The 12,215-nt window shown below is 40.4% G+C and overlaps 1 protein-coding gene across 7 annotated transcripts in view; it reads left to right on the top strand.

The window, feature by feature from the left end:
• The window catches only part of Tbl1xr1 (TBL1X/Y related 1), a 135,410-nt gene that overhangs the window by 102,515 nt on the left and 20,680 nt on the right, over positions 1–12,215 (top strand). For all 7 annotated transcript variants that reach the window (XM_085682286.2, XM_085682287.2, XM_087899638.1 and 4 more), the window contains 6 exons: positions 7,656–7,801; positions 9,104–9,326; positions 9,873–10,005; positions 10,416–10,557; positions 10,975–11,038; positions 11,139–11,236. In XM_085682286.2, coding sequence (XP_085538412.1) covers positions 7,656–7,801; positions 9,104–9,326; positions 9,873–10,005; positions 10,416–10,557; positions 10,975–11,038; positions 11,139–11,236 — 806 coding nt within the window. The remainder of the gene's footprint in view (positions 1–7,655; positions 7,802–9,103; positions 9,327–9,872; positions 10,006–10,415; positions 10,558–10,974; positions 11,039–11,138; positions 11,237–12,215) is intronic.

Below are 12,215 nucleotides of genomic sequence, written 5' to 3'. Positions count from 1 at the left end.
AAAACTATGAGTGGAAGTGTTGCTGGAGTAGGTAAAGAAATTACCACTGTTTCTCTCTGAGTATCTGAGAAGATGATGTCTGATGAGAAAGATCAGGGAGGGAAAGAGCTCAGAGACTAGAGTGACCAACCATGGAAGGAAAGAGGGAGACTAATCAGCCTTGGAGAGGGAATGAGCTCAGTGAATGACCTATTGGGAAGCTTTGGGATTTAAGCTGAGAGGGAAGACAGATGCAAAGGGAGATTTCCAGAGACTGTTTAAGATGACGAATCAAGTGACAAAATAGTGGCCCTCATGACTGTTTGAAACGACGCCTGTGAAAGTGTTTGCTAGTTGTATAACACCATGCCATGGGAAAGGTTTGTTGCAGGGATACTATGGTTTTCTACTCTTGAATATCACCGTCTGTCAAGCCAAAGTTTTGAAGCCTTTGGACAAGCAGACAGAAACAGTGTGAAGAACTGATGAATGGGGGGTTGTGATAAAAGTCTCATTTGGTGTATTGGAAAGGCAACTGTTTAGGTCAAATCATTGCAACCTAGAATCCCAGCCACAACAAACTCCATTGACTGTAGAACTGGGCGCTTACCTTTTGTCCAGAGAGTTCAGCCTTGGTTCTGCCATCTAGTGTTACGTGATTGTGGTCATCTCTGGAATTGTAGGATTCAGTTGTATCTGCACCATTGACTTCAGGGGTACTCATAGCAGTCAGTCAAATATTTAAACAATATGATATGTTGTTTGAGTCATAACTTTTTCTCTTGAAATATCTAATAATACACACACCAAAACCCTTCTTACTCCTTATTGTGTTCCCTATGTAGTAAGTGAGCCCAGGAGATGGAGAGAAAGGAGACCATGGCAGATAATCTTAGAGAACTCGTGTGTGAAATGACTGAACTAAAGTGTCTCGTTCTGGTTCTCAGGCGAGAGAAACCTTAGGAAGCTCTAGTTCTGTTTTGATAAATAATTGACTTAGAAGTTATTGACAGAGGTTTCTGTCCCACCCGGTCCCACAGTCATTCAGTCCCAAAGAAATACCCAGAGGTCTACATTAATTATAAACTGGTTGACTTAGTAGCTCAGACTTCTTATTAATTAATTCTTACATCTTAAATTAGCCCATTATTCTTGTCTACTTTAGCCACATGGCTTGGTAGTTTCATCAGCGAGGCATCTGCGACCCTGCATCTGGGTGACGACTACAGAATAACTTTTTCCCTTCCCAGAATTCTCCTGTTCTTGTTGCCCCACCTATACTTCCTGCCTGGCTACTGACCAATCAGCGTTTTATTAAAATACAAGTGACGATATAGACTATTGTCCCACAGCAAGAAGTGACAATTTTCAGTAAGAACTTGTAACATCTGTTCCCCTGAATAATGTGTTTAATGTTAACTAGACTGGCATTTATATCTAGAAGAAATGAAGCTATTTTTAGTCTTAAAATATTTTATACTATTAACACTAGAAAACATGATTTGCCTCCAGATGACTAAATTCAGAGATGGGTTGCTTGTTGAAAGGAATGGCATCGTGATAGCTTTAAATATTTAGCTGGGCTTGCCTTTTCAAATTGGCTGTCCCTGCCCTGTCAAGATGAAGACAAAAGTGTTATTTATCATTGGAATTTTATTAAGTATTATCACTTCATACTTCTCAATTTTGTCTCACTTAAGTTTGTGATAAGAAAGTTGCTGGGGTCCCCACCATTCAGCTTTTTTAGAATGCCAACCCAGTGCAGCATATACCTATTAGGAAGTAACTTCTTCCTTTTGAGATAACTTTAAAAATGTGAAGTATTTGTTACATGTAAGTAAGGGTTGACTTGAACCAGTGTTCCTCCTCTAGTTAGTGTTTGCCTCGGGTGTGAATTCGCTTACCCTATTGACTCACCTGACCACCCTATGCATTAGCTACCCAGTGGTCCATGATGAGTCATGGCGTTTAAGCCAGGCACAGCATTCACTTAAGCTAACCTGGTTTGAATATTTCCTACCACTCCACCCACATTCAGTTTTATTTGTTGGGTGGGAATGTTAAATATTTTCCTTGGTAATTTCTTGTGACCTTTCTGGTATTTGTTCTTTTATCTACTTTGTCTAAGAAGATAAAATTTCAGCTGGATAGTGATAGCACACACCTTTAAACCCAGCACTCAGGAGTTTGAAGCCAACCTGCTCTACAGAGTGAGTTCTAGGACAGCCAGGGCTATGCAGAGAAACACTGTCTGAACGAAACTCTTAAAAGCGTGAAATGGATGAATCTTAGGATTGACTAAGTAGAAATTGAAAATCAAAATGCACTTACCACTACTAAAGCCATTAAATCACTAGGCTGTGATGTTGGAAAGTCATAGGGAAAAAGCTCTTATGGTTTTAGAACTGAGCCTCCATGCCATCGCTCTTGTACCTCGCCTCTCACGTTTGTAACCTCCTAGGTATGGGCCATAGCACTTTTTGATTATCCAAGTGATGTAGAAAGTGGGCCCCTCTGATCCAAAAATCTGAAATCCAAAGTGCTTCAGAATCCAGTATTATGTAATAACTATTTTAGTGCAAGTAGAAAATCCCTCGTCTGATCTCATGTTAACAGGTCTCAGTTAAAATACCATACCAGCTATACTATTCCAAAGAACACCTCTAGATTTTCTTAAACCATAAATGAATTTGTTTAAGTGTGGATCTCATCTCCAAGAGACAGTCTCATTACAGGAATGCAGATGTTCCAGCATCTGCAGTCAGTAGCACATTTGGCCATTTCAGACATGGAATCCTGGGCCTGTGTTTCAGTTATAAGATCACCTCTCCAAACCCTGTTAACTCAGGCACAGAACAAGGAGAAGGTGTTTAGCATTGAGTGTCTGTACCCTAGTCACAGGTCACTCATTTCTCTTCTCTGGTAGTTTTCTGTTAACCTCAGTAGTGTAACCAAATATCAGTAACCGAGCAACAGTGCAGTTTCTGTTGACTCGTGTCCAGGTGATTAGATATGAACCTTCCTTACCCCAACTAACCCTCACTTCGCAGGTTAAACTGGCAATCAGTAATTCACCTTTGTGCTTAAGAATAGGGCAGGAAATGTCTGTGTCTAGCCTCAGTTTTCCTCTGTTGTCTTTGTTATTTTGTCTGTTTTTTTATGAGAAGATGACTAGCTACAGAAGTGCAGGTCAGCATTTGTGTTTCTTTATAATAAAGTGTATAATAAAATAAAAATTAGGGTTGACCTAATTAAAGGACTTTTATACTTTCAAATCAGTTTTTCTTATTTTATTAGTGGAATGACCATTTTATATGGAAAAGTTGCCAGAGTACTCATTTTTCTTCTTCTGTGTGTTTTATTATTACTTTTGGCACAGCGTGACACAAGTATATAGAAGCGTGTGTCGTTTGTGGCTTTATGTCTTTGCATAGTTCTTTGGAAAGTAGTGTGATGATCATAAGGACATCCTTTAAAGTTCTCCCTCCTTCTTCCTCTCCTCCCCCATCCTCTTACTCTCTCTCAACATGCACGCACATGTGCACATGTGTATCTTTTGAAGAAAAAAACCACACATGGCCAAAGTCATGTATACATGTTGCAAAGAGGAGCGGCGGACTGCCGACTCCCTGGCTAGTTTACACCCAAAATAATTACACGGAAACTGTATTCATTTAAACACTGCCTGGCCTGTTAGTTCTAGCCTCTTATTGGCTAATTCTCACATCTTGATTAACCCATTTCTAATAATCTGTGTAGCACCACGAGGTGGTGGCTTACCGAGGTGGTGGCTTACCGGGAAAGATTCAGCCTGTCTGACCTGGCAGCTGGCTCCATGGCATCTGCCTGTCTCTGCTTCTTTCTCCCAGCATCCTGTTCTGTCTACTCCGCCTATCTAAGCTGCTGTCCTATCAAAAGCCAAGGCAGAAGCCAAGGCAGTTTCTTTATTAACCAATGAAAGTAACACATAGACAGATCACCCTCCTACATCATATAAGACATCCAAGATAAGAGTCTTTACAAGAGTGAGCATTATGAAAAGCAAGGTGTCGGGCTGAGGCATGAATGACTCCCAGACTCAATGTTGTGGTCCTGGCTAAATAGTTCGGCGACTCTAATAGTAATATAAACTCTAAAGTAGTTAGTGGGCTTGTTTTGTCTGTTTGAGGGCCTGGAGAATGCTAAGGCTCACACAAACTAAGCCCTTCTGTCAAAACGTTCTAGCACCAAGCTTCTCAGTCTTGAACTTAATTTTTAAAATCGAAATTTAGGGCACAAAACTGTGTAGCTTGTGTGTGAGTGGTCTCTGTAGCTATGCAGAGTTGAACATTCTCTGTTGACACCACAACACTGTCTTTTCCAAAAGGTGGGTCTAGAAGGCCCAGCTAAAGGGGTATGGGTAATGTGAACAGGATACAGTTTCTGAGCAGTACTGGCATGGAGCTTAAACAGGACCTTGAGTAGTCAGCTTCATCTCCCTCCTAGGACACTGCTGTGTTCATTTAAGCTTAAGGGGGAAATTTCCTTAAGGGGGAAAAAAGTTGTTTGCTTGCTTATCCACATGCCCTATACCAAAAATATTTTCAAGAACCAATTTTCCCCTTTTTTCAAAAACTCTCATCTTTTGTGCTTACAAAGTAGAGTTGCGAGGTTCTGGAGAGCTCATTCCCCTCTTAAAACCCAACTTGTCTCTAGAAGGCACTTGCTTAACCAAGCAGTGTAGAAAAACAGGAGCTGTATGATTGCCTATGTAATTGAGGTACACACATACACACCCTGCCACTGTTTGTTCCTGTGACAAACTGTGACATTTGACTTCTTGGTTTCTACCTCAGCCCTCTTGAGGAGCTCCTCTGCCTCCCACTTTTTGTTACCTTAGCATTCATCATGGGGTGCTGCTTCTGTCAGACTCACTTTTGTCTGTGAAACGAAAGGCTGCTGATTTTTAATAAGCCAGATTTCACCAGTTTGCAGATTTAAGCAGTTTCATTTGCTCCTGCGTAAATCTAAGGTTGTCCCTGAAAAAGAACATTTTCATCAAATGAATGGGAACTTTAGGGGAGCGTAAACCTGGTTCAAGTTTTAGTTGTCTTTTAACAAAGACTATGGCTTTTCTGGAGTGACAGATTTTTACATATGCCAAAATGGTGGAGTAGCATTATGATTTACCAGATGATTAAATAGGTAACTTACTTTTTTCCCAGATTTAAAGGATTACTGTATTTAAACTTTTCTCGGGGTCTACATGGAGTAGTCTGTATGTGGTTTGTTTAATTTGCAAAGTGCAGGAGAAACTGATAAGTAAAGGAGAAGAGGACCATCGGGGTAGTGGAGCATGGTGGAGACGTTGGCTGTTGTTTTGTAGACTTAATGTGTGCACTGTGAGTGGGGCTTCTCAGTGGAGTTGGGGAGATGAAACTACGGAGAAAGGTGGGACTACCATCCAGAAGTAGTTGTCTGTGCTATACAAGTCTTTATTGTGATGGCCAAGGGGACTACAACAGGGGTTGTGAAATGATGCTGTCAGTTTGAAGATGATTATTTAGCTGACTGAAGGAAGGAGAGAAGAACGGGTTTAGGGCAGGTGCAGTCCAAGGAGAGGGTGAAGTCCTAGAAGACAAGGACAGGTGCAGAGAGAGTCTCAAGAATGTGCAGGTCGGATGGTTTAATTTGATGATTGAACATGAAAAGGGGGGAGTTTCTAGTGTGCTGACCTCATGGTGGTAGGAGATGAGTGGCGCTAGAGAAGCCATCCCAGAGCCCCCCAATATTCGCTCTGAGTTGTCCCCTTACTTCTTGAGATCATTTGGAGCACATTTGCAGTGGCTGGAGATGTCCATGAGCCTTTCACCATAACTGGAGAAACAAACGCTGTTCATACGCCACTTTCCTGCTTAAAACACAGTTGTGTCTGCTACTGGAAGGAAGTTGGATAGGGCCTAGAATCGGGTAGTTCTGAGTAATGTTGTATTCAACGAGGCTGTAGAAAGAACAAGTTTTACTCAGTTTATGATCTCAAATGAATATAACCACCTTCTCAGTTCTGGCAGTAAAACTAGTGAGGTGCCCTGGTGTTTCTTAATGTGCTGTCCCTGTTCTCAGCCCCTGAGGAACAACTGAACAGTGATGATGACTCTCTCAAGTGTAATCTTGATGCCATATTTTGACTTTTCAAGAGAATCACGATGCAGAATGGATTTGAATCTTTACTGTGTCCTGTGACTCTTGCCGAGCCTGAGTTCATAATATAACATAATAAAGATCTAATGTACTTTCCATAATGGCATCTTCTATTTCAAAGGCTTCCCAGGTGGCTGTCCCCACCCCATTTTTGGTTTGTTGAAGAACTTATTTGGGGACTGCCACGTTATATACACAGAAATCTCCAATCTATGACTTCATTGCCTCATCTCCAGGCATCTCTCCTAATGCCTCCTGGACTTAGTCTTGCCCTTTTGTGCTAGTGATCTGGAACCTACCTACCTACCTGATTTAGGAACTTGGGATTCTTGAAGGATACTTCAGAAAAGTGTCTTCCGCCCTTGTCTCACAGCCATATTTGCCTCATCCATCTTCATGACCTCAGATTAAATGCAAAACCCTTAAAATGTGCTTAATCGCAATCCAGTCTGGAACTTTACGTTGCTCATTGTACTAGATTTTCATCAAAGTATGAGGCTAATGTAAAGATATCGGCTATATGAGTTTCATGTTTTTAGGTATTTTTTTTTTTTAGTTATTTAATGTTTTGAATGGTCTTTCAGTGCAGCGAGCCCCTGGTTGTCCTGGAATATGTTCTGTAATGTACCTCTGTCTCTGTTTCCTGGGTGCTGGGACTAATTGTTAAAGGAGACTTAGACTGAATTTTTATTTCATAGTTCTTTTCTTAAAAGCATTGGTTTAGATGAGTTGTTACTAAATGGTAAATTAGTATTTTTTTAAAAAAAAAACAGTCGGTAGATATATAAAAATAATGTTTTTTTAAAATAAAATAAAAATTTAAGTGTTACAGTTTGGCTTTTTATTTCTTTTGGAAACCGTCACACATAGCCCAGGTTTGTCTCTAGCTCATTAAGTAGCCAAAGATGACCTTGAACTCTGATCTCTCTGCCTCTGCCTTCTGCCTGCTGGCATTTCAAGTTCAGATGGAGCCCAGGACTTGAGGCTAAGCATGCTAGGCGAGCATTGCTAACTGAACCACATCTCCAGCCCAAGTCTGTTATAATTTTGCTTTATTTTTATTGTTTTGTAGCTTGTGCTTTTATTAACTAAGTCTTTTAAAAGCCACAAAGCATTGAAGGTTTTTGACAGTTTGTCTCTAAAATTTCAAATATACCATAGAAGACCTGCTACATATATCTTGATTTCAGTTTGTCTTATAAAGGCAGTTGAGGTGTGTTTATCAAGGGTTTTCAGTGTTTATATGTGTTGCATTTTCTTGAGGAAAACTATATTCCTTTTGTTTAGAAAAACTAGAGCCATGTAAGCCAGTAGATTTCATTAACTTACTAACAGTACATTGAGTTTTGTTAAAATCATATATTTTACTTTGGCTGTCCATTTACAGTTTCAGGTGATGATATGTGATTATGAAGGTTTACGGAGTTTGTTACATTTGTAATTTAATATGAAGTTACTAGGAAAATAAATTCTCACATCTTTTCTTTTGCTTTTAGGATTTTCTCATTCCGCATTTACCTTTGGTATAGAGAGCCATATAAGTCAGTCCAATATAAATGGTGCCCTTGTCCCACCTGCCGCATTGATCTCTATCATCCAGAAAGGCCTACAGTATGTAGAGGCAGAAGTTAGCATAAATGAGGTAAGACAGATGAGTTTCATTTCGAACACTGATTCTGATTCTTAAATGTGTTTGTTTCTTCAGTATCCAACCTTGCCGTCACTGGCTTCAGACAGATGAAGGTGCTCGTAGTGCACCCGTTATGTTGCTCCAGCTGTAGCTGTAGTGACCAGTGTCTCTAGATTATTCCTTTTGTGAAGGGGGCAGTGGTGGGGGCTGTGCTTGTGTGTGCACACAAATACACGAGTGCTTTAAGCACAAAGAAATAATTTTTAACACATAAGGAATTTTACTGTATAGTACTGGGACCAAATTGGTGGCAACTAGTTTTATGTACCCTCATGGAAGCCAGTTACTTGTCATTGATGCCAACTCGTGATGCTCATAACTGCATGTCTAAGGTCATATGTAAGTAGTGTGTTTGTTTCAGGTGTTAGCATGGTACTGGTGCCTGAGACAATCTTATATGCTTCCTGATTCTGTAAATCAGCTTTGTATGACACAGCCAAACTCACTGAGTTTGGACTGTACGTGGATGCTGGAAACATGAGGTTCTGTGACAGGGATCTTACAGTCTTCAGAGGACACTGCCTGCTCTTCCCTGGGAGTCTGCGGAACTTTGCTCTAGCGAGAAAGTTTAATGTGTATCCAGGACTTAGAACATGTTAACGAATTCCCTTTATCTTTTACTTGAGAGCTGAACATGTCCTCCTCCCACCCCAAACCCCAAAGTTAGTGGAAGGAGTTTAGCTGTTAGCAGCCCCAGCGCCTGTTGGTACCCTCAAGGATAGTACCTCCCACTTTGCCACAGGTGCATCCTCTGCAGGTGCTCTAGACTTACACCAAATGGCAAGTTTGTATATCGCACACATCTAGATCATGTGTATGATGTGATTGTTATCCTGTAATGTTTAAAGAAAACCAGCAAGAAAAAGATCTGCTTCGGTTCAGTGTAGGTGCACTTACTTATTCCGAGGCCTGAATTCAGAGTCCTGATGGAGACGCTGCCTCGGTTGTATGACCCGGTCTTGTTGGTTGATGTTTTTTACTAGCAGCCTTCTTTACCTGAATTTTATGTATTTGCTTAAGCTTTTATGAATGGCTTCTTGTATTACAGTTGTCTTTGTGCGAAGTTTAGCAGGACCTGAATGATAGAGTGGATGGCTGTTTGTGTCTGCCTCTTGCAGTATCATTCTTCTTCCTTCCCTTGCTGTTCAAGTTCAGAAAATTACCAGGTTTTCCTCAGAATGAAGCCCTGTTTGTGAAGTGCATGTCACTCTCGAAGCTGCATCTCATTTTTCTTTCTTGGTTTTCCAACCTCAGGATGGCACATTATTTGATGGTCGACCTATAGAGTCTTTGTCCCTGATAGATGCTGTTATGCCTGATGTAGTCCAAACAAGACAACAAGCCTACAGAGACAAACTTGCACAGCAACATGCAGCCGCTGCTGCAGCTGCTGCCGCAGCCTCTAACCAACAAGGATCTGCAAAAAATGGAGAGAACACAGCAAATGGGGAGGAGAATGGAGCACACAACATCACAAGTGAGCTAAGAATGTTTAGACACTCTCAGAAAATACTGTGCCATACAGGAATGTCCCATTCTTGGAGCTGAAGTGATACCTGCTGTTTACCTCTGTCCCCAACTTACGTCACACAAAACAGCTCAGATTTTGAACCTGAGGGTTCAAAAGGATAAATTCACTGTAATTTTCTTTTTAGATGTTTCTGAATCCCTTCTACTCTTAAATGAATTTTGAATCTGCATCTTATTTCTAAATAAAATCTGTAATATTCTCTGTTAAACATACAGTAAGGCTTTGACATTGAAGAGTAAAGATGACTCTCATGTTATATGAATGATATCAGCAACCCCTGCTGGCAGAAACTCAGAATAGTATTGTGATAGACTTTAATTCAGCCACATTATCATTCCAGCCGTGCCAAGGCTCACTCCCCTTTCACCCCTTCGCCCTGGCCACTTCCATGTCCACTGTTGTGTTCATAGACACTGCCTTGGTTAAAACTAGCACACTCATACTTTCCAGAAATGTGATTCCCTCTAACAGACTTTTGCTTTTGTGGTGCAGATAATCATACTGATATGATGGAGGTAGATGGGGATGTTGAAATCCCTCCCAATAAAGCAGTTGTGCTACGGGGCCATGAATCTGAAGTTTTCATCTGTGCCTGGAACCCTGTTAGTGATCTCCTGGCATCAGGGTAGGTTTTTCAAAAGAGCTTCTAGATGTTGGGTGTTTTCTTTGGTTTTAGATAGGATTTACTGTTTTGCTGAGGCTAGCTTTGAACTGTTGACCCTTGAGTCCTGGGATTAATAGGCCTGCTTCATCATACCCAGCTCTACACTACCATTTAAGGCTGCATTACTGAATGGACTGCACTTTCCAGGCACTTGTTGCTTGCTTATGGTCATGCTGCCTTAGAAAGTAGTATTTCTTTATGAAGTAAGTTTAGAATTACTTGATAGGAGCTCTGTCATATAGAATAAGAAAAATATTAGAAATGCTTATGCCTGGTGGTTTGCTTCTTATTCAGATGATAAATGTGTGGCTTGAATTCTGGAATGCTTGAGATTATCATGAGAACTTAAAACCTATTTTTGGACTTTGAAGGTCTGGAGACTCCACAGCAAGAATATGGAATCTTAGTGAGAACAGCACGAGTGGTCCCACACAGCTGGTCCTTCGACATTGCATACGGGAAGGGGGGCAAGATGTTCCCAGTAACAAGGACGTCACTTCTTTAGATTGGAATGTGAGTGCTCTCTTCTTGCCTTAATAGTCTGTGAATGGAGACATTTGATGATTTGATATTATATGGTCAACTTGTCTCCATATTTCTAAAGTCCTAATCAGAATTAAAGATATTTTGGAAGATTTTACTTGTTACTTCTTATAAAAGCATTTTTGCGGTATTATTTTGGTGTCCTTCCAATCTACTACCTGCCTCCATACTCATCCATGGGCATCTGAGCTGTTCTGCAGAGGGATCCTTGCAGTCCCACTCCACAGCAGTTACTGCCTTTCAGAGAACACTGGCTTCGTCAGGGAAGGGTGTTTTGCCAGCTTATGTTGGCACTCACACATAAATAAGGGTCTAATGTGCCTCGGACATATTCGTAGTAATTAATTGGCCTTAATTGTGTAATAAACAACATGTATCCTCTGACAGAGTGAAGGTACACTTCTAGCAACTGGGTCATACGATGGATTTGCCAGAATATGGACTAAAGATGGTACGTATTTTTCTAAATGTATTGATGTTCTAAGTTACAAAGTTTGAAGTAATTTAAAAGTTTTTTTTTGTTTTTTTTTTGTTTTTTTTTTTTTCTTTAGGTAATCTTGCCAGCACCTTAGGGCAGCATAAAGGCCCTATATTTGCATTAAAATGGAATAAGAAAGGAAATTTCATCCTAAGTGCTGGCGTAGATAAGGTAAATGAACATTTAGCTAAGCTCTGTAAGGACACTATTTGAAAGTAATTTTTTTTTCTTTCCTGATAATCACTTAAATAGACTTCTGTTTTTTCCAGTATGAAATTTTGGCAGTAATAGAAATAATTTCTCCTCTACTTGTTTCCTTAAATCTATTCATGAAATCGTGTGTTGATAATGATCACTCTTCATTTCTGCTGGGATTTGAACCTGATGAAATGTCATCACTAAGCTCTCTGTGCTTTCCCGGTTTATCTCAGTGGTGACCATAGGTTTGGGGGGACTCAGTGGACCGTCTGTGTCCTCCTGTGCTTATTGAAGCAGTTCCTCCCTAGCTCCAGGAAGTGAGCAGAAACTGGTTGGCACTGGCTCCTCTTTCCTTCAGTCCTTCTCTACCACACCTCCCTCAGTAAGCAATGGTTTAAGACTTTTTCAATTCAGTTATTATCAATTGGATGGTGTTGTGGGTGGGGACATAAACTGCCTTAGACTCACAGTTCTAGTGAGTGATTTTAACAAAGGAATTTGGGGAGGGAGAAGAAGAGCCAGTACTTGTCTCTCTCACAGGCAGCTTCAGGACCTACCTTAAGTGGTATCAAAAATGTAAACAGCCATTTTTTTTTCTTTTTTGTACATGTGAGCTTTAAAGAAGGAGAAATGTTTCAGTATTTCGAACTAGGTCATTTCACTGTAACCTAATAAGTTCATAATAAGTTCAAAGCTGTAAAAGCTCTATTAAATGCACTATTGCAGTGAAATCTATTAAGCAGTCTAGCATAGTGTCAGATACTTGGTTGACAAACAGCAATTGTTATTGGCAATAAGTTGGTGACATCAATTACAGAAAGTTAACCCGCATCATGATCATTCCCCTGACCTGGGTGCAGATCGCCATGTGCTGTGAGGAATAAAAATATTGAAGTGAAGTTCACTCTGAAGTTTCCTTCTGCTTTAATACAGATGAGTATCTGTTCTTGTG

Source organism: Myodes glareolus, chromosome 20 (genome assembly GCF_982192425.1).
Source record: "Myodes glareolus chromosome 20, mMyoGla1.1, whole genome shotgun sequence".
NCBI classification, from domain to species: Eukaryota; Metazoa; Chordata; class Mammalia; order Rodentia; family Cricetidae; genus Myodes; species Myodes glareolus.
The sequence above is the reverse complement of the archived record's forward strand: the minus strand, read 5'-3'. Positions and strand labels throughout refer to the sequence as shown.